Source organism: Mus caroli, chromosome 14 (assembly GCF_900094665.2).
Source record: "Mus caroli chromosome 14, CAROLI_EIJ_v1.1, whole genome shotgun sequence".
In the NCBI taxonomy this organism is placed as follows: domain Eukaryota; kingdom Metazoa; phylum Chordata; class Mammalia; order Rodentia; family Muridae; genus Mus; species Mus caroli.
In genome coordinates this window covers 47,156,793-47,182,573 of record NC_034583.1, presented here as the reverse complement: position 1 = coordinate 47,182,573, position 25,781 = coordinate 47,156,793, and the positions used below count along the sequence as shown (strand labels likewise).

General features: G+C 48.4%; 3 protein-coding genes across 3 annotated transcripts; 2 read left to right on the top strand and 1 right to left on the bottom strand.

The window, feature by feature from the left end:
• Window positions 1-730: 730 nt before the first annotated feature.
• On the top strand, window positions 731-5,158 carry Cideb (cell death inducing DFFA like effector b). The gene is made up of 5 exons (XM_021181256.2): window positions 731-939; window positions 1,206-1,350; window positions 3,966-4,112; window positions 4,323-4,513; window positions 4,653-5,158. Exons 1-5 carry the CDS (start codon window positions 899-901, stop codon window positions 4,786-4,788), a joined length of 660 nt encoding a protein of 219 aa, XP_021036915.1. The 5' UTR covers window positions 731-898; the 3' UTR covers window positions 4,789-5,158.
• Nop9 (NOP9 nucleolar protein) lies at window positions 5,144-13,587 on the bottom strand. The gene is made up of 10 exons (XM_021181255.1): window positions 13,260-13,587; window positions 12,667-13,116; window positions 9,819-9,929; window positions 9,133-9,274; window positions 7,934-8,126; window positions 7,000-7,140; window positions 6,531-6,656; window positions 6,160-6,396; window positions 5,843-5,948; window positions 5,144-5,564 (listed from the first exon to the last, which is right to left on the bottom strand). Exons 1-10 carry the CDS (start codon window positions 13,504-13,506, stop codon window positions 5,407-5,409), a joined length of 1,911 nt encoding a protein of 636 aa, XP_021036914.1. The 5' UTR covers window positions 13,507-13,587; the 3' UTR covers window positions 5,144-5,406.
• Window positions 13,588-13,595: 8 nt separating this feature from the next.
• On the top strand, window positions 13,596-20,202 carry Dhrs1 (dehydrogenase/reductase 1). The gene is made up of 9 exons (XM_021181254.1): window positions 13,596-13,847; window positions 14,200-14,370; window positions 15,513-15,656; window positions 15,781-15,860; window positions 18,000-18,132; window positions 18,441-18,584; window positions 19,212-19,281; window positions 19,586-19,666; window positions 19,798-20,202. The coding sequence occupies exons 2-9, from the start codon at window positions 14,221-14,223 to the stop codon at window positions 19,932-19,934; spliced, it is 939 nt and encodes a 312-aa protein (XP_021036913.1). The 5' UTR covers window positions 13,596-13,847; window positions 14,200-14,220; the 3' UTR covers window positions 19,935-20,202.
• Window positions 20,203-25,781: the final 5,579 nt, after the last annotated feature.

Below are 25,781 nucleotides of genomic sequence, written 5' to 3'. Positions count from 1 at the left end.
TTTTGGTTTTTTTTTTTTTTTTTTTTTTTTGGTTTTTCGAGACAGGGTTTCTCTGTGTAGCCCTGGCTGTCCTGGAACTCACTTTGTAGACCANTGTAGACCAGGCTGGCCTCGAACTCAGAAATCCGCCTGCCTCTGCCTCCCGAGTGCTGGGATTAAAGGCAGGTGCCACCACTGCCCAGCTGGAAATACATTTTTAATTAGCAAACCAAAAAAGATGAGAGTAGTGTTGGCTCATAGACACTGAAGCAGGCATCTCAAGAGAATAAAGCCAGACAGAAAAAATGTTTAGCCAATCCTTCTCCAACCAAAGAGGGGTTACGCAGGAAGACCAGGGCTCCAGAAAGGATCCTGGTGATGCTAGTTCTGTAGATCAGAATCCAGCCTCTCATCAGACACAGTGTCCCTCCTTTCATAGTCTCCAAGTCTCTTCAGTACATTTAGCCCAGGCTTTTCCAAAGACTGAAGTTTATAACTTTCCAGTAGGTGGCGGCAGTCAGCAGGGTTCGCATGGAATGTTCCATCTCTGGGATTGTGGGCCAGAAACTGTTCTAACACTGTTCTAATAGGAAGATCAGTTCAAGGTGGCCAGTGTGGACTACAAAATAAAACTGTATTTGGATGAGGGGCGGGGGATCAAATATCCAACTTCATCCTTCACATCTCTAAAGAGACACAAACTGCGGACTTTGGTTACTTCTACCACTCCACATAGGCTCCTCCTCCTTCCCTCTTAGACTTTGTCCCTCTTACTGACCAGGCAAGGGGGTCAGAGTCCACGCTTGACTCACCTCTCACTTTACCAGGGCTAAGATCCCAGCTTTATACAAAAAAGCAAGAACAACAGAGAAGCACCCAGCCCCAAAGCAACAGGGAGTCACCTCTCCCATCCCTCTGCATGGAGTACCTTTCAGCCTTCAACCCCAATGGCCTGCTAAGGTGATGTCTAACCCTTGCCTCTATACGTCAACCCTAGGGATATGGGCAGACAAGGCAAAACAGCCCCAGGAAGACTCACTTCCCTGCCTCTACAGATTTCTCTCTCTCTCTTTTTCCCTCTGACTCTTAAACTACTATTTTGTTCTCCCTCTAAGTCTCTCCTTTGGATCTGTAAACCTAGACCCTCTAGCCACCCCACCCCCCACCATTATCACCGGGTTTGCCAACCCCCTCCTTACTCCTGGTGTTTTGTTCCCAACCATCAGGTCAGTATCCACTATGAGCTCGGAGTTAAGCCGTAGGGTCTGGAGCTCAGCTCCTCCACCTCAGCGACCCTTCCGTGTCTGTGATCATAAGCGGACAGTCCGGAAAGGACTGACAGCAGCCAGCCTCCAAGAACTGCTAGATAAGGTAAGTGGTCGAACTTCTGGGTTCCTGGAACAAGGAAGCCATGGGACTCATGATAGTGGGGTCGGGGAACAGGAAGTGTGCAGGCTCCATGATTGCCACCTCTTCAGAGGTCGAAGAAACAGTAAGCCAGCGACCTGCACTGCATTTGAGTAAATTAGTCTCGAGTAGTAGGCTTTCTTTGGCAGAGGAACAGCAGGCAACCAGGGCTGGAGAGATGGGCTCAGAAGTCATGGCAATGAAGTCTTTCCATAGTGCTAGGAATCAAAACTAGGCGAGGGCTCTGCCACCGATTTAAATTCCCGGCCCTTGATTTCTATGAAAAAGCCAATTTCAAATCCTGGTTCTGCTACTTGTTAGCTGTCAAACATTGGGAAAATATTCAAGCTATCAAAACCCGTTGTTTTGTTTTTGAAACAGGCTCTCACTTTTTAGCTCAGGCTGACCTTGAACTCAGAATAGAATCCTCTTGCTTCAGGCTTCCAAACACTGAGATTAAAGACGCATGGCTCAAAATCTAAAAAACCGTTTTCAATGTTGGGCATCAAAGCCAGGTCTTTCAGCAGACTAGGCAAACAATTTCCTTCTGAAGCGCAGCTCCAGCCTTCAGTTTGTCTACACAAGGGACTAATAAACCGTCTTTTACAATTACTGAATAAATGGAAAGTCCTTATAGTTGACAGAAATGGACAGGGGATGTATCTCGGCTTTTATCTTTTTAATGAGGTCAGTCAACAAACACCTGGAGCAGATGTTTATTTAACAATCTAGTCAGTAAAGCTAAGCAGAATTGGAGTGGCCTGCCCTAAAGGAGGGAAGCAGCCCGAGGTGTGTTGTGCTAGGTGACTTGAGGTTAGGTGGCTTTCTTTCCCAAATCACAGTGGACTGGACCTACCTTTTGGAGTATTTTCTCATGTGGTCCCTACGAAAAGAGGTGTGGGAAAGGAGAGAGAGCCCAGCAGTGAAGAGCATGCACTGCTCTCACAAGGACCCACCTGGTGGCTCACAACCACGTAACACCAGCTCCAAAGAATCCAATGCCCTCTTCTCCATGCATTCACATAAGCATACCTCCCACAAACATTTAACAATAAAAATGTAGGGGCTGGAGAGATGGCTCAGTGGGTAAGAGCACTGACTCTTTGTCCAGAGGTCCTGAGTTCAAATCCCAGCAACCACATAGTGGCTCACAGCCATCTGTAATCGGACCTGATGCCCTCCTCTGGAGTGTCTGAAGACAACTACAGTGTACTCATATAAATAAAATAAATCTTTAAAAATAAAAAAATTTAAAGGAAGCTGTGTCAAGCCTCAGGATAAGCAAAGTGAGGTCACGTCTGTTTAAGATTGCCACCCTTTGATAGTGTTTACACATTGGTCAAAACCCTGGGGCCTCAGTTTCTGGTGCAAGGGAATGACTTAAGCGCAGCTTCAAGGATGCTCAGTCACAAGAGTTCTATGAGAAGGCACACCCACTAAGATGTACAGTTGCTTTCCTTGGTTACCTCCGTCCAGCTCCTTCCCTACAGGGTGGTCCTGGGTAATCTTGATTCCTGGGAGAGGTGCAGGTTTCAGGAGCTATCCTTAAAACTGAAGTAGAGCTGGCCAACCAATCACATGTTTTAGCACCTTGTGCTTGTTCCTTGAGAGGGCCTTACAGGAGTCAGTGGGAGCCCGGCCCTTCCTGGCCACCTTGACTGTTTATGCCCAGCCAAAGCCTTCTCTTTCTCACCCAGTTGTTCCTAGCCTCACTACCTTAACCCTGACGTTCCTTCTATGGCTCACACGTCTGCACTTGGCCTCAGAAAGGTTAAACGGTGCTAACTTAGAAAACAATCGTAGAGAACAGGAAAGCATAGGACGACACTGCAGATAGGATAGATTAGACAGGTTTCATCTGGACAGGCTTGGAGCCAGGGTCCAAAACTGTTCAAGTCTGGTTTTAAACTTCTGGACTCCAGTGATCCCCCTGCCTCTGCCTCCTGAGCAGCCAGGGCTGTAGGCGTACTACCACACCCGGCTATGACTGTTTTGTCATTCAGTTCTAGTAGGAGTGGCTCAGAGAGGAGCAAGAGTAGGTACAAGGGGAGGGAGGGAGGGAGGGAGGGAGGGAGGGAGGGAAGGAAGAGAGAACGAGAGAAGGAGGGAGGGAGGGAGGGAGGGAGGGAGGGAGGGAGGAAGGAAAGAAGGAAGGGTAGATAGATAGGTCTGCTCTGTGAAGGTCTATCAACAGCTGCCATTTCTGTTGGGTTGTCATGGTTGCACACACTTTTTTAATCCCAGCACATGGGAGGCAGAGGCCAGTGAATCTCTTGAGTTGGAGGCCAGCCTGGTCTACAGATCAAGTTCCAGGACAGCCAGGGCTACACAGAGAAAGAACTGCCACTTTTAGGAAGGATGAGATGAAGTGCTCATGTCTACAATCTCAGGACCCAGCAAACTAACACACAATTGCTAAGTTTGGGAGCAGGCTGCACTACACCAACACCCTGTCTCAAAAAAAGAAATAAAAAAACCAAACAAACAAAACCCCCACGGGGAAGATGGCAAAACACCTGGAAGTAGAGCTGATATGCCAACCATCGTGAGTATCCCTTCCTGCCACTTATCACTGATAGGTCCTGGAGACCTTGCTGCTACGTGGAGTGCTAACACTGGTCCTAGAGGAGGATGGGACTGCTGTGGACAGTGAGGACTTCTTCCAGCTGCTGGAGGACGACACGTGCTTGATGGTGCTCGAGCAGGGCCAGAGCTGGAGCCCCAAGGTGAGAGCCCCACAGTGGGGCTGCTTAGGTCTCCACTCCTTTCTGGTCCTCCCTGGCCTACCACTGACCTTGGGGGCACAGGCTCTGGGGAGCTCTGAAGGACATCAACCATTAGACAACATTGGGAAGACAGATCCAGCACTGACAGGATTAGTGGTGGTTCTCAGGGTATGAGGGCAGGTCCACTTCAATGATGAGAATGTCCCACAGAGTGGGATGTTGTCATACGGCCTAGGACGGGAGAAGCCAAAACACAGCAAGGACATCGCCCGCATCACCTTCGATGTGTACAAGCAAAATCCTCGAGACCTCTTTGGCAGCCTCAATGTGAAAGCTACATTCTACGGACTCTACTCCATGAGCTGTGATTTTCAAGGAGTTGGCCCTAAAAGAGTACTAAGGTCAGAGACCAATGTGTCATACAACCCTCGGATCCACGTATCCTATAAACTCCCCCTTATCAACCCCCCACACCAAAGCATCCAACCCTGACCTCCTTGCAGCTTCCTTTAACTCTCTGATCTCCACTCTGCCCTCCAGGGAGCTCCTCCGTTGGACTTCCTCGCTGCTGCAAGGCCTGGGCCATATGCTGCTGGGCATCTCCTCCACCCTTCGCCATGTGGTGGAGGGGGCTGATCGATGGCAGTGGCACGGGCAGAGACACCTCCACTCCTAATGAGATCATGCTTTGAGCCTGTGCTGAAAGACTGGTTCCATGTGACCCATGAGGGTAGTAAAGGCACCATCAGGCTTGGGGCTGCAGTGTACCCTAGGTAACCAAGCTGACTCCATCCTAACACTGCCTTGTTCCTCTGGCCTGCACATCTTCCTGAAGAATGCTACCTGTCTTCCCTCCATTCCTGCCTTCCATTTACCCTGCAGAACCACAGCCTTGTCCCCTGGCATCCTGATCCCACCGTAATCGCTGCTTCATCTAGGTTCTTACTGACGCCTATCCCTAAGATCCTGCATACCAATGGCCACTGTCCCTAGTATTACTGCAAGATAACTTCCCCTAAAAAATAAAACTATTTCCAAGAAAAATACAAAAGTCTTTACCAGTATGTCTTGGGGGAGGGGAGAGAATAACAGATGGACATAGAGATTAACAGGATCTAGCTGCCACGGACCAGGCTAGCCTTGAATTCTTGATATTCTTGTTTTACCCTCCGGAATAGTAGGTTTGCAGTTTTGTGCATGTTACTACATCTGGCTGCAGTAAGACTTTTGGATCCAATTTAAACCAGGAAGGGTAAGCATGTTCCCCCGCCCCATCAAGTCCCAGTTGCAAGTCTCAGTCTTCAAGTATAGAGTTCAATGCCCGCCTCCGCTTGGCCACAGTACTTTGCTGTTGTTCCCAAGCCTCTCGCCTCTTCAAGAAGGTAGTTAGGGCCACATTTCGAGCCACATGGTGGCCAAAAGGATCTTGAATCAACTCCTGGTTCTTTTCTCCTGCAAAGAAGACCACTCCTATTTAGCATCGCCCATGTTTAAAGACAAACTCTACCTGAGGTAAAGGGCCATCCATTTTCCATCAACACGGCCCGAGACAGGAATTACAGAACACCTCACCCATTAAAGCATGAAAGCCGGATAAAGGGGGAGGAGAAAGAGACTACACAACATCTCTGCAGAATGCAGAACCAGACTGCACTTTTGAAATCTGCTGAACCAATCAGCTACCCGGTACAGAAGGAGCCTAGAAACCACTCACGGGCAGCGGTACTCACCCAATTCCGCAGCAATTTCCTTCCGAGCCCCCAAAGCTGCTCCACTCCAGATGGCATCTAATACACGGCTGCCATGGCGGCTACAGGCAAGAGCCACATACTGTCCCTGAATTGAGACAAAGAAGGTAAAGTCCCTCCAGGGAAGTACACAGGTGTGTTCTGGGAACGGAGAAATAACTTCAGAAGCCCTGAGAGGCACAGTTTAAACAACACAGGAACTATGGACTGATCTTGCCTCTAGCTCTCAGGTCCAATCCTGAGATTGGCAGCTCATTTCTCTAAAGCAGTGATGGAGGGGACTAGAGCACAAGTCTAACCTTTAGGGTCTTCAGCACACGACGACGCTGCTTGTGTGTCACTGAGGGGCTAGTCAGGATGGCATCAAATACATGAGAGCCAGCGGGGCTTTGGGCCAGAGTCAGAAGCTGTGGTCCGGTCAAGGCACTCAGACTTCGAAGTACAAGTCCAGGATTAGAAAAATACAGCAAATGCTGGAGCAGTAGAGACCCAAGTACAGTCACCTCCCTCAGCGCTCTGGCTGTGGCCATTTCAACCTGGGAATTAGGAAGCAGGTGGATGACGGCATCGCTAGGTTACTGCACCCTTTTCAAAGGGGTCAGAAGTCTCATGTTAACCCAAGGGGTTTCCCAAGCCCTAAGAAGCCTGGCCCCCAATAGCCCTATCTTACCTGATGCTCGGCAGGCACTGTCCCCTCCTCCTCCATTAGTTCATAGTATACCTCATAAGCCAACAAAGAAGCAAAGAGAGGCACGCAGGCTGCTTGCCGGGACGGGGGCTCTGCACAATGAAATGCCTAGATAGGAAGACAAAGCACGGTGACTCCTGAGATGGACCCCATCTCTAACACGATGATTTTCCAGACAGATAAGATCTGGCTCAACTGTAAAGGATGCTCCATGACTGTAGAGTCTGGCCTGCCTTGTTCTCGCTCCCAGCCTCTGAACTCAACTGAATTCATTTATCCCTCAAAGTTCTCTATGTTCTGGAGGATAAATTTCATTTCAGGGCTGTTCTTAGACTCATCTGTCCCTCTATCTATAACTCCCTCAATATGTACCCTCCCACATCCAGATTAGACAGATCTCCACTAGAGTTAGGTCAGGGCCTGGACGGACTGAGAAATAACACCCACTCACCTCAAATAACAGCTGCAAGACCTGGGCTTGGTGAGTCCCAACCCTGCGGCAGGCTTCCACCAGGGCGACAACGACCCCTGGGTGGCCCTGGGCCAGCACCATTTCCAAGGCAGGGCTCAGCTCCTCAAACACAAGGGACAGCTGAGAGGAGACAGATTGAAGAATTGTTGACAATCAATCAGTGACTTCCTATAAAGTTAATCAGAAAAAAACTTCCTACTAAAAAAATCCTAGAGAAGACATAAAAAACACTGTCAACATCAGATTATTCACTGTGCTGTGTAAAACCCAGAAGATGACAGCCATGGAGGGACCACCCTACCAGGGAAGAGTCTAAAAGTTCCTTTTGTAGAAGACAGGGGAAACCAAGGGCAAGGCGGGTCTAGAACTAAACCTACCCTTCTACTCCATGTGCCAACCCAAGGACCACAGGAAAACCCTCTGTGGTAAACAGCAGAAAAGCTACGACACTGGCTTCAGCACTCCTGCAGATTTATAGACAAGATGCCACAGAACTTTCCAGATGCAAACTTGAACTTAGCAAATTGGCAGTCAGATCTGAGAAGCTAAAACCAAACTCTAGGAGAAGGGTCCCTCCACCTAATCCCTGGAAAACACTGTTTCTCTGTCTGAATAACTTCTCATGGGTGATAGGTAGTAATGTGTCAGAGAAGTACAGAGACCAGCACACAATAAAATGAGGCCCCAAAGCAGGGCACTGGTGGTGCACAGCTTTGATCTCAGCAGTCAGGATGCAGACATAGGTGGATCTTGTTGAGTTCAAGACCAGCTTGGTTTACAGAGCAAGTTCTAGGGGCTACAGAGAAACCCTTTCTCAAAAAACCAAATAATAATAAAATAGCAACATAAATAAATAAATAAGGCCCAATGATTAAGAATAGCAGAAGAGACCCAGGCCACGTTTCCAACTCACCAGCTCAGGGGAAGTGATTGCATCCAGCAAGCGCTGCAAAGGGAAGTTCGCAATGGGATGCTCAGCCAAGGAGCATAGCTGACCCTGGAAGTGGTCCTTATAGAGGCGCTGGAGCCTCTCTGCTTCTAACACCAGCAGCACCTGCTCCAAGAGTCTAGAGCTCGTCTGATCCCGAAGAAACAGGAGTAGAGGGCTAGAGGTAAGAAGAGTGAGACCGGAGCTAGAGAGGCAGCTCTGTGGTCAATAGTCCTTAATGTTCCTGCAGAGGACCTGGCTTCACAGGCCCTCTCCTGCCCTCCACTACAAACACAGTACACATACATATACACAGGCAAAAGACTCATACAAGTGAAGTAAAAATGAAGTCTTTTCTTAAAGAGCTGGGTTTGATGGTGCACACCTTTAAGCTCAGCATTCAAGAGGCAGAAGTGAGCTCACGGCCAACCTGGTGTATATAGTGAGTTCTAAGCCAGCCAGTGCTAGCTAAATAATGAGACCCTGTCTCACACAGATGAAGGATGAGACTGGGGCTGGAGAGATGGCTCAGTGGTTAAGAGCACGTACTTACTGCTCTTGCAGAGGACCTAAGAGTTCAGTTCCACCGGGCAGTGGTGGCGCACACCTTTAATCCCAGCACTTGGGAGGCAGAGACAGGCGGATTTCTGAGTTCAAGGCCAGCCTGGTCTACAAAGTGAGTTCCAGGACAGCTAGGGCTACACAGAGAAACAAAACAAACAAACAAACAAACAAAACAAAAAAACCAAAAGGTTCCGTTCCCAGCATGCACAAGGCAGCTGACAACTATCTGCAACTCCCTGCAACTCCAGTTCCAGGGGTTCTGCCGCCCTCTGCTGGCCTCTACTGACACTGCATATGTGGTGTACATCACCTATGTAAGCACAACTTCATAAACATAAGATAAAAATAAACCTTAAAATAAAACTAAGTCAGACATGGCTGACTTTATTCCCAGCACTCAGGAGGCAGAGGCAGGAGGATCTTTGTGAGTTTCAGACTGGCTAGGGCTACCCAATGAGACTGTACCTCCCAAGTACTGGGGTTGTGCGTCACTGCCCAGTGATAAGTATTTTTGGGGAGATCAAAGAGTGTAAACTCACCCAGAAATAGCTACACCACATTATCTCATGTGTCTCAGACAACACCCCCAGCTGTGGTGACCCCTGAAGACATGATCACACCTGCCATCTGCTGAGGAATTCCGAGAACTCAGGTAATCAATGACTGCATCGCAGAGGTGGGCACAGTGCTGAGGTAATTTGTGGTGGAGGACTTGTAAGGCCACCTGAAGACAAAAGCTGGAGATCTTGTCGGTGATAAATACTGTAGGAAAGGCAGAAAGAATTTAATACTTTGTCCCAAACCCAGATCATCTGTACAACCTCAAAGCTCAGCCAATAAGGAAGATTACATATTCAAAAATGTCAACAGAAGAATGCCGTATAGCATTAAACCTGACAGGTGGTAAGATAGGAATGACCTGATGTAAGGGTCCCGCTTGGTGGAAACCCCCAGAGAAGACCCTAGACACCTTTCCTACTTCCCTTCTGCGATGGTTCCTCTTGACTGTTCACTTGATGGGATTTACAATCACCATGGAAACTAACTTCTGGGCATTTCTGTGAGTTTCTGGAAGACGTCTATGAAGGTGAGCGCACCACCTGTGGGCAAATGTGGGTAGCACCACCCAGAAGAGCAGCATTTATCCACCTGCTTCCTGACTTGATACAGTGTAGCTTTACCAGGATAACCTCCCTGACATAACAGATTATGCCCTTCAGCTGGGAGTCTAACTTTTTCTTCCTTAGGTCACTTTGATCCGGTATTTCCCTCTGAAACATGTAAAGTAATTAATACATCTTTTTACCAGCAATGTCCTTCAGAAAGCAGGCGCTCAGGTCCTGAAGGCGATTCAAGAAGGTTGTAGGAACCTCAAAATCAGTTGGTTTACATTCCCGAGCTGAAGTCCTCTGTGTTTCTAAAGAAAGACCAAGAACATGAACAACAATGAAATTACAGATAGCCAAGTGTTGGAGTTTGTCAAAAGACCCTCTTACTCACAAAAACCACAGAGACGGCCATCGCTGCAAACTACATGAGGATTTTTATTATTTCAACATGTTGGGGACTCCCCTCCCAGCACGCAGGCAAGAGGAGAGACCCAGAACAAAGAACACACTTTTTATACCTTTGTAAGGGGCAGATACAAGCAACAGGGTAGTGGTCTTATTTTCATTGGCGTAGCAAGTAACCTTTTCAGGCATTGGTTGGTTTGTATAGTGACTAAGTAACCCTTTGGCCTAGTGACTCACTTTGCCTGCCCCCATGGTGGGTTATTATGATTTGGTCAGCAAAGCAATAGTACATTTTGAACTTATGGGTCAGTCACAGCTATTAACGTCACAGGGAATCCTAGCAAGATCAGGGCAGTTTGTGATTTATCTCGGAATTTAAACTGAGGCGAGGCAGGGTTTCTAAGACTGTTATCTGTGTTATAGCTAATTTTTGAGAATAGCTAATCTTGCTCTGGCAGCTATGGTCATCATGATCTCTTGGTCAGTCCTCTCAGATGGGGAAGGGGCCGGTGGTACTGAACTATTGACCTTGCTTACATTGGCAGGGAAAGGAAAATTCCTCAAGCAGCAGGGGGAAGGTTCCGCAAACAGCTTTGGTGCACATGAGCCAAGCTAAAAACTATTATTTCTTCACAAGTAGGAAGGAAAGCACCACAGAAGAATAAGGGCTCAGCTTGGAGATGCAGGACAGGTGAGTGCCTCCTGTGGAGGAGTAAAATATTCTTTCATTTTTTTCTCCAAGGATCTTAAACTCCCTTCCCTATGGTCCAGGGCTCAAATTTCTCAGCCAGGATTTATAGTATACCAAAACCAGACTTCACTTATACTCTCTAAGTGTGTTTTCCAGTACTTTTAGTTCTGTTTTTGTTTGTTTGCTTGCCTGTTTTTGTTTTTCGAGACAGGGTTTCTCTGTGTAGCCCTGGCTGTCCTAGAACTCACTCTGTAGACCAGGCTGACCTAGAACTCAGAAATCCACCTGCCTCTTCCTCCCAAGTGCTGGGATTAAAGGCGTGCGCCACTACTGCCTAGCTCTCCATTATTTTTAAATGTAGGTTACATCCTATGACTATAACAAGAAACAAAGTTAGTGGTCTCAATTAGCATTTTTATTTTAATTTTTATCTTTTTATATGCATTACGTCCTATCCATTCTTTTATCTCCACTCCTACCCAGTTCCCACCTCCCCACCTTCCCTCTCCCCCAGATCCACTCTTTCTGTTTCCCTTCGAAAAACAAAACAAACAGGCCTCCCAGGAATATCAATCAAACATGGCATTAACAGATTACAGTAAGACTCCGCACAGATGCTCACATCAAGGTTGGATGAGGAGACTCAGGAGGAGTAAAAGTGCTCTCACTGTAGGCAAGAGGTAGAGCTATTCCCCACTCCCACTGTTGTCCAAGCTGCACAACCATAATGTATATGCAAAGGGCCCAGCTCAGATCTATCCAGGGTCGGAGATTATTACTTCAGTCTCTGTGAGCCCCTATGAGCCTGTGTAGTTGATTCTGTGAGTCATGTTTTTGTGGTGGCCTCAATCCCTCTGGCTCCTAGAATCCTTCTTCCCCCTCTTCTGCAGGGTTCCCCCTAGTGTTTGACTGTGGGTCTCTGTATCTGCTCCCATCAGTAATTAGCATTTTTTTAAAAGATAGAGAAGAAAATTTAAAAGGAAAGAAAATGTCAGAAAAAGAGGTAGCATGTGGAAAGGGTAAGGGTATCTTTTTCTGAACTTTTGCTTGGATCCAATATCCACACACAAGTCACATCAGGATTAGAAACAAACTTCCCAGCCAGGTGGAAAGGCATACGCCCGTAATGTCAGTTTTAGAGAGGCTGAGGCAGAAAGTCAATAAACTGGACACCAGCATAAGCTTACATAGTAAGTTCAGACCAGCATGTGCTACACAGTTAAGACCTTGCCCAAAAAACAAAGCAGCTGGCGGTGGTGGCGAACGCCTTTAATCCTAGCACTTGGGAGGCAGAGGCAGGTGGAGCTCTGAGTTCAAGGCCAGCTTAGGCATGGTAGCAGCACAAGCCTGCAATCCCAGCACTTGGAAGGCAGGAGCAAGCAGGAGCATCAAAGCCAGCCTGTGCTACAACCCAAGTCAAAAGCCAGCAGGGCTATCTGGGAGACTCTGTCTCCAAAGAAAGAATCAGAGCCAGGAAGGTTATGATAAGGGTGATTGCTACTAAGCCTGATGACCCGAGTTCAATACCCAGAACCCACATGGTGGAAGCAGAACTCACATGGTGGAAGGGGAGAACTGACGCCCACAAAGTCGTCTTCTCCCCTCCACAAGAACACTGCAGAAGGCACACACATTCGAGTGTGTACACATGCCCAGACATATTTAAAGAAAAAAAAAAAAAAGAATTTCTTACTCTGAGTTTTGGAAATAAAAATGTGAAACACATTGCTCCCTCTGTGTCTCTGCTAGTAGTAGGTTGGTCCTTGAATTCAAGTGTATCCATCCTTACTAGGCACACTATCCTTTGGCCTTCCAGGTTCTGCCCCAAGGGTCTGCTGATTCTTTATGGTCAAGCTTCACCACAGAGATGAACTCTTCTGTTTACTGGCTTCAAAACTTCCTGACCACTCCTGCTCACCAGCCCCTCTTCCCTTTCTTACAGTACTTACCAGACGACTGGGCACCACGGGGCTTGCCTCTCTCGGACTCCAAAAGAGTACCTCCCAAGACCTGCAGCAGAGTTCTGACCACGAAGCTGCCATGCGTGTCTCCACAGAAGAACAGAAAATCATCACACACTTCAGCGGCTAGTCCCAGGACTAGCTCCTCCAGCGTTTGCGAGGGACCACCCTCCTCCTCTTCCTCCTCCTCCTCCTCTGCCTCCGCAGGACGCCTCAGCAATCGAGGTAGCTGCAGCAAAGCACTTTGTAATACGTGGACCCCACACCGATGACAGGCCACGAAGCGCAAGTTGGGGCGCAGAGCGGCCCACACTCGACACAGGGGTTTCAAAGGACTGAACCCCAAAAGCTCCTGCAGCATTTCGCTACCAGTCCTGTTCGTGGCCAAGGCTAGAGCCTGAGCCTCCACTTCCTTCAAAATATTGCGCGCCATCAACTCTGGGAAAAAAAAAAAAAATGGGGTCATAAATAAACCGTTAGGCTGAGAGGATGAGAAGACTTACCCATCATTTAGCCAAGACCTCCCCTGAAAGTTCCGTGTGTGGGTTTTCCAGTTAACCCACGGCGTTAGCTGCTCCTACCTCGTTCTTCGGCGGCGTCGGGAGCCACTTTCAGCGCTGACAGCGCCCGTCGGAAATATCCGAGAGCCTCCGGGCTCAGGTGCGGGAGAGCCTCGGGGGCCTGCTCCGCACGCGCGGCTGCCGGCAGCCGGGGACAACCATCGCGGCCGGGAGGGGGACGCCCCGAACCCCAGGCCGCGCGTCCCCGCCGGCCGGCACCCGAGAACTGGCGTCGCGCTCTGTGAGCGGAACGCGGCCCCAACCCCATGCGTGCTTTGGGACCAGCCGTTCACGCTTCCCGGTTGCAGCTCCCACAACCGCCGGCGCGCTCCGGACGCACGGGGACGTCATGAGTCTGCGACGGGGCGGGCGGGCGGGCGGGCGGGCATGATGGGCGTGGCTGCAGGTCGCCCTTCCCCATTTGCGGGCTCCACCCCACTGGGTCTGACCCTGGAACTCCAGGGCTATCTTTGACTGGTTCCATATCATCCTTATCCGCACCCGGACTTCCATCCAGGCACGCACTCCAACGTGGCAAGAATCAAAGTTCTCAAACTATAGATCTGGCGATCTGGGCAGAAAAAAACCCAGAGGCTGCGTCTGCTGCTGGTAAGGCTCTGACCACTTCAGGGGTCAGGGATTCGCGGTTCTCCGTGGGTCTGAACGGGTAGCCAGAACTCCAGAGAGCCCGGGACTCTTCGTGGGCATACCCTGTTAGGCTGCATTGCCAGATTCCCTACCAAGTCAGCCCCACTCAGAGGTTCGTGATAGTATTGTGTGTAACGCTGGAGAGTCTTGGGACTCTCCTAAAAGGACATCCTGGCCTGAGACTTTGACTCAGGTATCCTTCTGTCAAATTTCTCTCCCCTCAAAATAGTCCAAACTTGTCTAGCCCTCACAGAGACCTGGATTCAGCACGCAATCTACAGGATTCCCTCAAAGCAACTCTTTACCTCCACAGATATCCCCTTTGATGTGAGTCATGGTAGCACCTATGAAGGGCCAAGTGTGTGTGGTAACTGGTGCCTCCAGGGGTATTGGCCGTGGCATTGCCTTACAGCTTTGCAAAGCAGGTGCCACAGTTTACATTACCGGCCGCCATCTGGATACGCTTAGAGCTACTGCCCAGGAGGTAAGTGACTACCTGAATTAATCACTCTGATTACTATACCCCTCCCCCCCCAACAAATCACAATGTTTACTGAATACCATAAATAAATAATGTAGGATTGATTTTTTTCTACCAAGAGAGCTTAATGGGAAGGAAAATCTTTCTGTTTGAGAGTTTCAGGTTTTGCAAAGAAAAAAAAAAAAATGTACTGATGGCTTCCTCTAATTTTCCTCTTCCCTGGCAAGAGGATTGGGTTTTGCATGCCTTTGATGCCAGCACTCAGGAGCCAGAACCTCTCTGTGATTTCAAGGTCTACATAGTGAGTTCCAAACCAGCCAGGGCTACAGAGTGAGACCCTGTGGGGAGGAAAAAAGCCGGCATGGCACGCATGCCTATATAACCCAGCACTGGAGACATTGGGCCAGGAGATTTCAAGTTGAAGGCCAGCTTGAGCTATGTAGTAAGACCCTCTCAAAAAAAGCTCTTAGGCTTTAGTTGGCTTAGATTGGTGATCCAGTTAGAAGACGATTTAAGTTTTAGATAGTTCACCCTGGCTGGATTGTAAAGAAGTGACTTGAAGAAAAAGACTTGAGGTCAGGCGAGGCATTGCTGCAGTTTGAGCAGGACAGAAGTGGGACCCTGGGCTCGCCCCTGGAAAATAGGTACACTTCTTCCTCTGAAGCTGGTGGGAGGGTCACATTTTTCAGAGGCGAGGCAAAATAGGAAGTGGCAGTAGTTTATGCCTAGTAACTTTAGTTTTTTCACTGTGGAGTCAGAGCATTGGTTGAGTGAGGGGAAGAGCAGAGGCTGAGTAAGAATTCCAAGTGAGCAGCAAGGGAGTCGGAAAGGACAAAGAGGATGGTTACTTCTGTCCAAGAGTGGACGCCATGCCTCATCTCTTGCCTGGAATTAGCAGAATAATTACAAAGTAAGGTCTTGCATATGGTAGTCCTCAGTAAATGCGGATGTTAAACCTGAAAGCCCAATGTACCTTGCTCTGCTGTGGGAGGTGCCACTGTGGTGAAATTCCTAACGCGGACACCAGAGGGAGCCATTGCATGGCCATGTCCAGCTGTTGGCTGAGTCCTGAGCTCTCAGTTCCTAAACTTCACTGGAGTTAGGAAAGTGACTCCTGTGAACTCATCCTCGCTGTCCCTCTCCAGGCACAGTCCCTCGGTGGCCGGTGTGTACCCGTGGTGTGTGATTCAAGCCAGGAGAGTGAAGTGAAAAGCCTGTTTGAGCAAGTAGATCGGGAACAGAAAGGGCGGCTAGATGTTCTGGTCAATAATGCCTATGCTGGCGTCCAGGTAACCTTTTAACTCGATCCAACCCTACATTCCAAATCCATCCTTGAGTCTTTATCTCCATTCGTGGTCCCATTAGCCAGCCCTTTATACCTTCATGCCAATCAGTCACCCTTATATCTTCTAGGCAATCCTGAACGCCACCAACAAGTCTTTCTGGGAAGTGCCTGCCTCCATTTGGGATGACATAAACAATGTTGGACTCAGGTGTGTGCTTCACTGCCAGAGCCTGGGCTCCTCTTTTTTAGTAGCCCCAGAGCCTGGGCCTTTTCCTATAAGGGCTTTCTCCTCTGGCTTCCCCATCTCTTTCAACCCCATTCTACTCCATTTGTCCCACTTACTCCTGGAGAAGTCCCATGCCTGTGGATTTACACCTAAGAATAGCACCTTTTTTTTCCCCATGTGTGTGTGCGCGCATGCGTATGTGATAGGGGTGTGTAGGTGTGTTTCTGTGCCTACTGTGGTGCATGCAGAGATCCGAAGATAGGTCCAGAGAGTCAGTTCTCTTTCTCCACATCTTACTGTGAGTTTCGGGGCTTGAGCTTGGCTTTCCCCTGCCTGCACAGGAAGCAGCCTTTGCCTACTGAGCCACCTCAGCCTGGGAATGGCAGTCTTTGCTTTGTCTCAGTTTGTCTTTTTTGGTTTAGTTTGATTTGGTTTGGTTTTTGAGACAGGGTTTCTCCGTGTAGCCTTGGCAGTCCAGAAGTTCTCTCCGTAAACCAGGCTGATCTTGAACTCAGAGATCTGCCTGCCAAGTGCTGGGATTAAAGGCATACCCTACCTCCCAACTCAGGGTTTTCTAACAAGATAGCAGCCTCGTTCCAGCCTCATTCTTTGCCCATCCAAGTACAAGTCCCAGAAGGAAGGATTCTCTCAGTGGTGCACACAGCCCATGGGCTATGTTTTTAAAAACTATTAGAAGGAAAGCTCAAATGATTAAAAGGATGGACCAATTAATGTAGCGTGTCTATGCCCCTGTCGGTTGTGATCACTCCACAAGTGTCATTCTACTTCCTTCTCATTCCTTCTCAGCCCTGCTGCCCTCTCCATCCCTCGCCTCTCCGCGAGGTCTCTCTTCTCCCGTTAGTTCTGTCACTTGTTTCCTGTTTCCCTCTCTATTTCCCACCTTCCTCAGAGGGCTTCCTTCCCTGTATACGTGTGTATACATGTATAGTTTTAAACCTAGGGTCCACCTATGAGAGATAACATGGTATTTGCCTTTCTGAGTCGAGCTTACTTTGCCAGATGTGGTGGCGCACGCCTTTAATCCCAGCACTCAGGAGGCAGAGGCAGGCAGATCTCTGTGAGTTTGAGGCCAGCATGGTACACTAGTATCAGGACACCCAGGGCTATGTAAAGAGACCCTATCTCAGAAATAGTAGCCACAATAATAATTGGTTTTTAGTTGTATCCATTTTCCTGCAAATGAGGTGGTTTCATTTTTCTTCTTCTTCCCATTAATGTATTTTTTCACATCCTCGTCACTCCTTCCAACCCCACACCCTTTTCTTTACAGCTGTATAAAATTCCATTTTGTATCTGTACCACCTTCTCCACTCCGTTTATCCACCCATTAGTGGATGGACATCTAGGTTGGTTCTATCTCTAGACTGTTGTGAGTAGGTCAGCTGTAAAGATGCAAATCTCTGTGTGGTTTGTTCACTTAGAGCCCTACCCAAGTGTAGGGTGGTTGGGTGATAATCTGTCTGTTTCTGAGAAATCCATGTCCCGCCGTCAGCAGTGACTAGGCTTCTTCTTTGCCCACACCATCACCGGCACTTGTGAACTGTTTGCTTGATGAAAGCCACTCTGACTAGGAGGAAATGGAATCTGAAATTAATTTTAATTTACATTTCCCCGTGTGGCTATGGTTATCGAACATTTTCTGGGTATTTATGTGGCTCTTTGCATCTGTTCTTTGAGAACTTTCTATTTAGCTCATCTGCTCATTTTATTACATGGTCTCATCTAGCCCAGGCTGGCCTCAAACTCACTGTGTAGCCAAGGGTGTCCCTGAATTCCCGATTCTCCCGCCTTCACCTTCATGGTGCTGAGATTATAAGTTTGTTCCATGAACCCAGCTGACTAGATACATGGCTTGACACACCCAAGAACTATCTTATGTTTATGGTGCAAGAGCCCCATTATATGTCATGCATACTCTCTCTTGTCTACCATTAATTGTATCAGGTTTTCCCTTGGAATGGCCTATACCTGAGTCCCCTGGTCTTCAGCTATTGCTATGCAGCCTCTATTCTGACCACAGATACTGAGGACTTGGGAAGCAACTGAACCAGCATTCACACAGTTCATTCCTTCTTTTTCTTCTTCCCTGACCCTGTCTAGAGGCCACTACTTATGCTCTGTGTATGGGGCCCGGCTGATGGTGCCAGCTGGCAAAGGACTCATCGTGATTGTCTCCTCCCCTGGGGGGCTGCAGCATATGTTCAATGTCCCTTATGGTGTGGGCAAAGCTGCGGTAAGGACCAAGGCACAGGAGTTGCGGGGTACACAGCAGTGTTGACGGTTGGTAACGGTCCACAGTTGTCAGAGTAGTAAGACTGTCACCTCTCCATCTCTCTCTCTCTCTCTCTGTCCCATGCACTGATCGTCCTTTGTGTGGACTTCTATCCATCTGCCAGAGTAGGTATCAAATGTGGGAAGATGGTGGCAGAAACATCAGGGCTCTCAAGAAGGATGGGGGCCTAGGGTATCCTCTTAGACTCAGAGAAAAGTGAGGTGGGCAGGTGTCCAGGGTTCTCATTTCTGCCTTCTCTCCCTCCACAGTGTGACAGACTGGCTGCTGACTGTGCCCATGAGCTACGGCGTCACGGAGTCAGCTATGTGTCTCTGTGGCCAGGGCTGGTGCAAACAGAAATGGTGAAGGAGTTTATGGCAAAAGATACTCCTGAGGACCCTCTATTTAAGAAGGTTGGCAAGAGAATGGGAGGGGAAATAGAGAGCAGAGGCAGCTCTCCAGTCTTGAGAGCAGTGACAACCGTAAGCAGGGCCTGGGGTGGCAGTCTGTTTGTAATCCAGCACTCACGAGGCAGGGGAGAGGGGATCTGTGGGACTTCAAGGCCAACCTGACTGAGGTCTGGGCCAGCCAGGGCTACATAGTGAGACTAATAAAGCGAGAAAGAGTAGTTGTTCCCACACACCAGGTACTTCCTAGGGCAGACACAGGCTGAGCACACAGCACATTACTTCTTTTAATCCTCTAAAGCAGTTAATAACTCCATTTTATAGACAGTGACGTGGAAACCCAGAGAGCCTAAGCATCTTGACCCAGGGCTGAAAGTGTAGCTCAGCGGTAAAGCGTGTGTGGCATAGGCTCAGTCCCTCTCACTGAGAAATGACAGGAAGGAGGGAAATGTGTTCCATGGTAGGTGTCATAACAGGACAGGCTGTCTGACACCAAAGCTGTAATGCTTTCTAAGACATGGCCGTGCGCATCCTGCCTAGGGTTTGTGTCTGTCTGGGACAGAAGGTGACAATGGCGAAGGCACAGGCAGCGCTCTTGGAAAATAACCCCTAACTTCTCAACCTGTTTTTTAGATGAAACCAGATTTCTCATCAGCCGAAAGTCCAGAAATGAGTGGCAAGTGTGTGGTGGCCTTGGCAACAGGTGATGATAGCACTGGGTGACAAAGTCCATCTTTAGGGTGCTCGCAGCCAGTTCCTAAATTTGGTTTGGGAGATGACTAGACACTGTTGCCTTTTCTGTCTGTTGGAGCTCTGGGGGTCAGGATTCCTGGTTCGGGTCTGCTATGAACTCCTGCGGGGTAGTATGGGCTAGAGCCTTTGTGTGAGCACAGAGAGCGCCTGCTCAGGGCTGCAGTGCATAACTCAGCCACACCCTGTCCCAGTCCACTGTTGTCACTCGGTACCACTCCCAATGCCCACCATCTTAACCATATGTGTGCCCACAGACCCCAATATCCTGAACTTGAGCGGGAAGGTGCTGCCATCCTGCGACCTTGCTCGGCGCTATGGCCTTAAGGATATTGATGGTAAGTGTTTGCCCTGGGCCAGCTTTAACCGATGACTGTGTGCCCTGCTCCTTTCTCCCAACTTTTCAGCCAGAGTTGGGGTGTCCAAGAAGAACGAAATAAGGGTCAACCTTCCCTTCTGTTATTCCCAGGCCGCCCTGTCAGAGACTACTTTTCTCTGGGCTATGCCCTCTCACAAGTCTCCAGCCTGGGATGGCTGAACTCCTTCTTGCCTGGCTTCCTCCGTGTACCCAAGTGGGTTGTCACCCTCTACAGCAGCAAATTCTAACCTCCTGACCTGCCACCCCAGCCCTTCCAGAACCTTGTCTTATTGAGACTCAGGTGGGTGGGGCTGTCTTGGTAGAACAAACCCGCTTTCCCACATACTCATGCCCTCACCATGAAGAGAAGGTGGTTTCGGGAAGTCTAGTGCATTCCGGGGGCTCTGGTAGGTTCTTTGTGCCTTGGTTTTCCCTGTCTCTACATCTTAATATTTTGCTTGAGTAATTATAAGTGCTTATAAATAGAAGTTAATAAAGGTCTCATCTCCCCTTCAATATGTGAGTTCTCATTCTGTATTAAAGTGGTAAATGTTTGAGAAAAAGATTCAATGATGTAAAAATGTATAGGTTCTCAGGCTGAGATGGTTCTGTGGATACAGCTCTCTCAGAACAAGCTTGAAGACCAGATTCACATCCCAGAAACCTTGTAAAACTGGATGCAGTAGCAGCCTGTATGTAACTCCACCAAGCCTGTGCACAATAGGAGACATAAGTGGGGAAATCCCTGCAAGCTCTCCTGCCAGCCAGCCTGATGCACACAGTGACGTGCACAGTTATGCTGAACAGCTAAAGACCCTACAGAAACAAGGTAGAGGTGAGTACCAACAGCCAGGATTGTCCTGTGACCAGCATATGGGGCATGTACCCTCGTTCACATGCTCATTCACACCTTGTAATTACATTAGCTAGATACAGTGGTGCACGCCTTTAATCCCAGCACTGAAGAGGCAGAGCCAGGAGAACCTCTATGAATTCCAGGCCAGCCTGGTCTACATAGTGAGTTCCAGGAAAGACAGTGAAACTCTGTCTCAAAAATTAATTAATTAAAAGTGGAGCCCGACACACACTTTTAATTCCAGAACTCAAGCAGCAAAGACAGGTAAGTCTGAGGCCAGCCTATTCTACATAGAGAGATCCAGGCTAGCCAGGAATACATAGTGAGATCCTGTCTCAAAAAATAAAATGAGACACCGACTGCTCTTCCAGAGGTCCTGAGTTCAATTCCCAGCAACCATATGGTGGCTCACAGCCATCTGTAATGGGATCTACTGCCCTCTTCTGGTGTGTCTGAAGAGAGCAATGGTGTACTCATATACATAAAATAAATAAATCTTTAAAAATAAATAAAATGAGAATCAGATGTCTAGGTTCTAAAGGGCTCCAGTCTATCATGAGGCTCTCTCCTTCATTGTTGCTCCCGCTCTTCCTCATAAGACCCCTCCTAAGGGTCCTGCTAGGGGGCTGGGTCTCTCCCACTCACTCTCCTCTTTCACCATCTTTCCAACAATACCTGCTGCCTCTGGGCTTCCAACACAGACAGATCCTGTGGTGTGCTTAACTTCCTGGAACGGGGAGAGAAGATACTGTCTGATTCTAATTGGACGGAAGCAGCTGATGGTGCTGGCACCCTCGCCCTTCCTCTTGGGACAGTGTCACCTGAATGAGTCACCTTCCACTGAACTAAGTGCATGAACACCTCAGGGCTACCTCCCAGAGCAAGCCGTTTCTAGGAAGCCAAGGGCCATTCTGCAGGAGTGATGGACTGAAGATGTCATCAAGCCCCAAAGTAGAAAAGCACTTGGGAAGCAGTTCTAGGTCGTTTGACGGTCGGGATATGTGAGAACCACCCAGGCAGGCATTAGGTGGTTTTGTCTTTCATTTTTTAAACATGGCCTCTATCCCCATTTTTATGTTTGGTTTTGACCTTTGATTGTAACAGCAGACTGTGGTTCTGTAAGTAAATATTACTAAAGAGGAACAATAAAGAAATTGCAGGCGATTACAGATAATGGTTTTAAAGCAGTGCAAACAGTAAGCCAGACCGTTAGGAGAAGAGCTGCTCTGGCTTATAGGAAAGGACTTGATGTTGCAGGAGGTTGGCTGCTTGGGTTTTTCAGACAAGGTATTACTATAGACCTCAGTCAGTCTTGGAACTAGTCCAGTCTGGCTTCAAAGTCCAGATCCTTCTGCCTCTCCCCCCAAGTGCTGGAATTACAGGTATACACTAGGACATGTTAAAGGGAGAGTGGGTGTTGAACTGGAGAGGAGGGAAGGACCAATCAGGAGCTCAGCTGGACCAGTGATTGGGGGAGCGATGTGATCAGGCCAGCTGTGTTTGTTAGGTAGAGGACATCTGGGTCAGGACCACATCTTCACAGAGACCTGAAGGGGCCTCTTCCTTCTCTTGAGTCCATTTCAAAGGAAGGGCTCTCAGGTCCTTGAGCTATGTTCCTGCTTGGAAGAGATACATCCCCAGGATACATCCCCAGCTGTTGCTCTCTTTAGTAAATGGCCTGAGAATAGATCAAGGCCTGTTATCAGCTCAGGCTGGAACACAAACTTCCAAGCACCACTGAGCTTTCTCAAAAAAGCACTTCAAGGAGAGCTGGGGGTCACCCTAGGGATGCCTGGCACTATGCTAGACTCTGGTCTTAAGTCTCCTAGTGCAGGGATTCGAACAGTATGCTGGCTAGCTTTATCAACGTGACACAAACTGAAAAGAGGGTCAGCCGAAAAGAAGAAACCATAACTGAGATATTGCCTCTGTCAATTTGGCTTACGGGCATGTCTGAGGGCCATCTTCCTGATGAATGTTTGATGTGGAAGGGCCCAGACCACTGTGGATGGTGCCACCCCTGGGCACCCCTGGTGCTGGGTTTGTATCATTAACAAGCTGAGCAAGGCATGAAAACCAAGCAGTGAGCATCCTCCTTCCTCTACGATCTCTGCTTCAGTTCCTGCCTTGGCTCCCTGTGAATGACGGACTCCAATGTAACAGTGTAAACTCAAATAACCCCTTTCCTCCTCCTCAAGTTGCTTTTGGTCATGGTGTTTATTACAGCAGCAGAAAGCACACCAGGATGCACGGAGCTCTCTTGTGGCAAGAGGTCTACACTCTCAGTGGGCTGCTGCTGTCTACTGCCCTCACCCCACAGCACCCAGGGCACTCAGCCAAGGTCAGCTATGGAAGGTGCGCAGGTTTCCCTAGCCAGGGTTCCGCTCCAGGCTCAGCTTAGAGTTAAGCCAAGGAATCGCAGGTCTGCCTGCCCTAGAATGTCGGGAGTGGAACTGGAGGCCACCTGCACTTAACTTGATAACGGGGAATCAGGAGAAACCCTTTCCTTGGACCTACAAGGAATGTTGGGAAAGAGGCAGAGAGAAGTATTGGGGCCTCTTCATGTAACCTCTGTCAGCAAGTATTATGCCCGGTCAAGTGAGGAGGTCTTGGCGTTCCTCTTGTTGGAGGGGCAGTTCTAGAAGAAACCAAAAAGCAGAAACAGACATAGCCTGAGCCTCCCTCAAAGGGCCTGTGCCTGAGGAACATGGGTGACTCAACTTCACTGTCACTTTAGCACAAAGGAACAGCCAGCGTTTATTAGGAGCTTGCAGTGACTACCTAGATCTTGTTGGGTTTGGGATGGAAACCAAGGGAAGCTTAAAAATGATAGCTTTATTATCTCAGCACTCAGGGAGTCAGCCAGTTCAGGATCTGAACCAAGTTCCCGAAGGGAGATTGTACAACATTTTTAAAGGATTGGAACACAAAGCAAGGGGTAGCTGGGAAGAGCTGCAATGTTATCTAATTGTATTGTGACTTTTTGGGTTAATCAAGGCAGTACCTGTTGCAGACTGAACTGTATTCAAGGCACCTGGCTTCAAGGTCTTTAATTCGTTCCCCTAGACAGTAGGTCCAGAGCTCAGAGTGATAAGGGGACAAAGGAGCAGGCCAGTGGCATGTAGTTAATTAGGGCATAACAGGCAATAGGTTACATATTTTTATAACTTATGCACCTTGGTTTAGATAACAGCATGTTTTATATTCCTTACTAGCTAACAGACAGTTAAGAAAACATTTGGAGAAATGGAATAGATGTTCGTCTCTAGGCCTGAGAACGTGAACTTTTTTGACCCTGCCAGTATAATGGAATTGTTCCTGAGATGTCTGGACTCAGACAACTGTTTACAGCAGAAGCTGTTCAGCTTCAGGGAAGTCCCCAGCTCTCTAGGGCATGGGACGCTGCCCTATGATTAAATGGAGTCTGAAAGCGAAATGGTGGTACTTAGAATAAGTTTCTTTTATTTGTTCCCAACAATCCCACTCCATCTTTTCACCTGCCCTGTAAAGCAATGCTTTGCAGTAAAGGAAACCACGGCTTTGAAGAGTTGAGCAACTTGCCCAGGGTTGCAGCTATTTGCAACAGAAGAGGATGGATTCAACCAAACACATGCAATCCGGGAATTCGAGCTCTTTCCCCTGCATTGGGTCTCTCTGTTGCTTAGCGTCCCGTTTGGTTTGGGCTTTGGAGAGCTTTTTTTGTTTTGTTTTCTGCAAAGGGAGTGTTGAGGTTAGTAGACAACTGAACAAAATCAGTTCATTCGCATCCAGGACTCCCTGGCCAAATTCAGTCTTGACCGTCCCTAGGTCCCACGGCCCTTTCTTCCCTCCAGATCTCTACTTGAGCATGTCTCCAGTACCACTCACTTCCCAGGTCTCTCAGGCCTCCAGCCCAACTCCCAGGCCCTTTTCTGCCTGCCATAATTCATCCTGCAGAGTCCATCTCAGCCTTCTAGAAGCTTCTGGGTTTTCCGACCTTGCTTTTGCCCCCTTCTGGGAACGTTTTCCTGTGGCATCCACTTGGGACTTGACTAGTATGAGAGACATGGATGTCCTTACCTGTTTCCTAGGTGGGACTGAGAAACCATACCCCAAGCCAGCGCTGACTCTTGGGCCTCTCATTCTCACTTCTGCTGTTGCTACCTTCCCGGCACAGAAGTCTATATCCTGAAGCACCGAACCGAATAGTGCTAAGCCATCCAGAGTGTGGCTAACCTCAATCTTTCACCGATCCAGTGAGCACCAGTGATGAGAGGCGCTCCTCTCAGGTGGGTTGGAAGCCTATGGCAGGATCCATTCCCAGGCACGAGCCTTCTGAGAGCTCCTGCCTCCTAGAAGGAATGCATCCATTCTTCTTGCCTGCTCAGGGACCCGGGAATTGGAAGATTACTTCCCAGTCAGTAGGGCTATCAGCTGTAGGAGCCATGAATGTCTCTTGGGGTCCTTCCAGTCTCCCTTATCTCTGGGCCAAAGCTCTAGTCTGAGTCATGGTGTACAAGGGAGACGAAATGACACAGCCTTGCTTACGTCAGCAATCCCCACCAAGCATTCCCCTTCCTTACCAGAGTTCTAAGCTTCCGCACCACTCCCTGTTTGCTCCCTTTCAGTGCTCCTGTGAGAACTCGAGTACCCACCCTGCCTGACTCACCTAGCCCATGCTTTTTGTCATCACTCCCGATATGCCCAGCTTCTCTGCTAATCCCTCACCAGCCCAGGGAAGAACAACCTGTCTTGTTCTGCCGCCTTGGCTCACCAAATATTCAGCCTGGCTGTCTTGGAACTCGGTCTATAGACCAGGCTGACCTCAAGCTCACAGAGATCTGCCTGCCCCTGCTTCCCAAATGCTGGGATTAAAGGCGTCCACCACCACATCTGGCTTTTAATTTTTCTTTTGAGAATCTCATACATAAGTACTATAGTTACATCATTTCTACCCTTCTCTCTCCTCCTCCAATTTCCTCCCATCCCCTCCAATTCCCTCTCAAATTCATGACCTCTTCTTTAATTATTATCATATATAATATCTAAATATATCATATATATCATATGGTACATATCATATATATGACACATATAATATGACATATATATATACATATATATAATCTAAAAAACCTGCTCAGCCCTTTAAATGTTGTTCTTTTTTTTTTTTTTTTTTTTTTTTTTTAGAAAGGGGTTTTTTTTTTGTCCCCGGGGGCCTCGGGCTCTCTTTAATTCCATTTAATATTCTTGAATTCAA

What these genes read in the sequence shown, in the direction of transcription:
- Cideb (XM_021181256.2), top strand. Translation starts at nt 899, where the DNA reads ATGGAGTACCTTTCAGCCTTCAACCCCAATGGCCTGCTAAG. An exon ending in TCCAAGAACTGCTAGATAAG is followed by an intron (nt 1,351 to 3,965) that starts GTAAGTGGTCGA and finishes TATCACTGATAG; the next exon opens with GTCCTGGAGACCTTGCTGCT. An exon ending in GCCAGAGCTGGAGCCCCAAG is followed by an intron (nt 4,113 to 4,322) that starts GTGAGAGCCCCA and finishes AATGTCCCACAG; the next exon opens with AGTGGGATGTTGTCATACGG.
- Nop9 (XM_021181255.1), bottom strand. Translation starts at nt 13,506, where the DNA reads ATGGGGTTGGGGCCGCGTTCCGCTCACAGAGCGCGACGCCAGTTCTCG. An exon ending in CGACGCCGCCGAAGAACGAG is followed by an intron (nt 13,117 to 13,259) that starts GTAGGAGCAGCT and finishes TTTTTTTCCCAG; the next exon opens with AGTTGATGGCGCGCAATATT. An exon ending in TCTTGCAGCTGTTATTTGAG is followed by an intron (nt 6,657 to 6,999) that starts GTGAGTGGGTGT and finishes CTTCCTATCTAG; the next exon opens with GCATTTCATTGTGCAGAGCC.
- Dhrs1 (XM_021181254.1), top strand. Translation starts at nt 14,221, where the DNA reads ATGGTAGCACCTATGAAGGGCCAAGTGTGTGTGGTAACTGGTGCCTCC. An exon ending in ATAAACAATGTTGGACTCAG is followed by an intron (nt 15,861 to 17,999) that starts GTGTGTGCTTCA and finishes GACCCTGTCTAG; the next exon opens with AGGCCACTACTTATGCTCTG. An exon ending in TGGCCTTAAGGATATTGATG is followed by an intron (nt 19,667 to 19,797) that starts GTAAGTGTTTGC and finishes TGTTATTCCCAG; the next exon opens with GCCGCCCTGTCAGAGACTAC.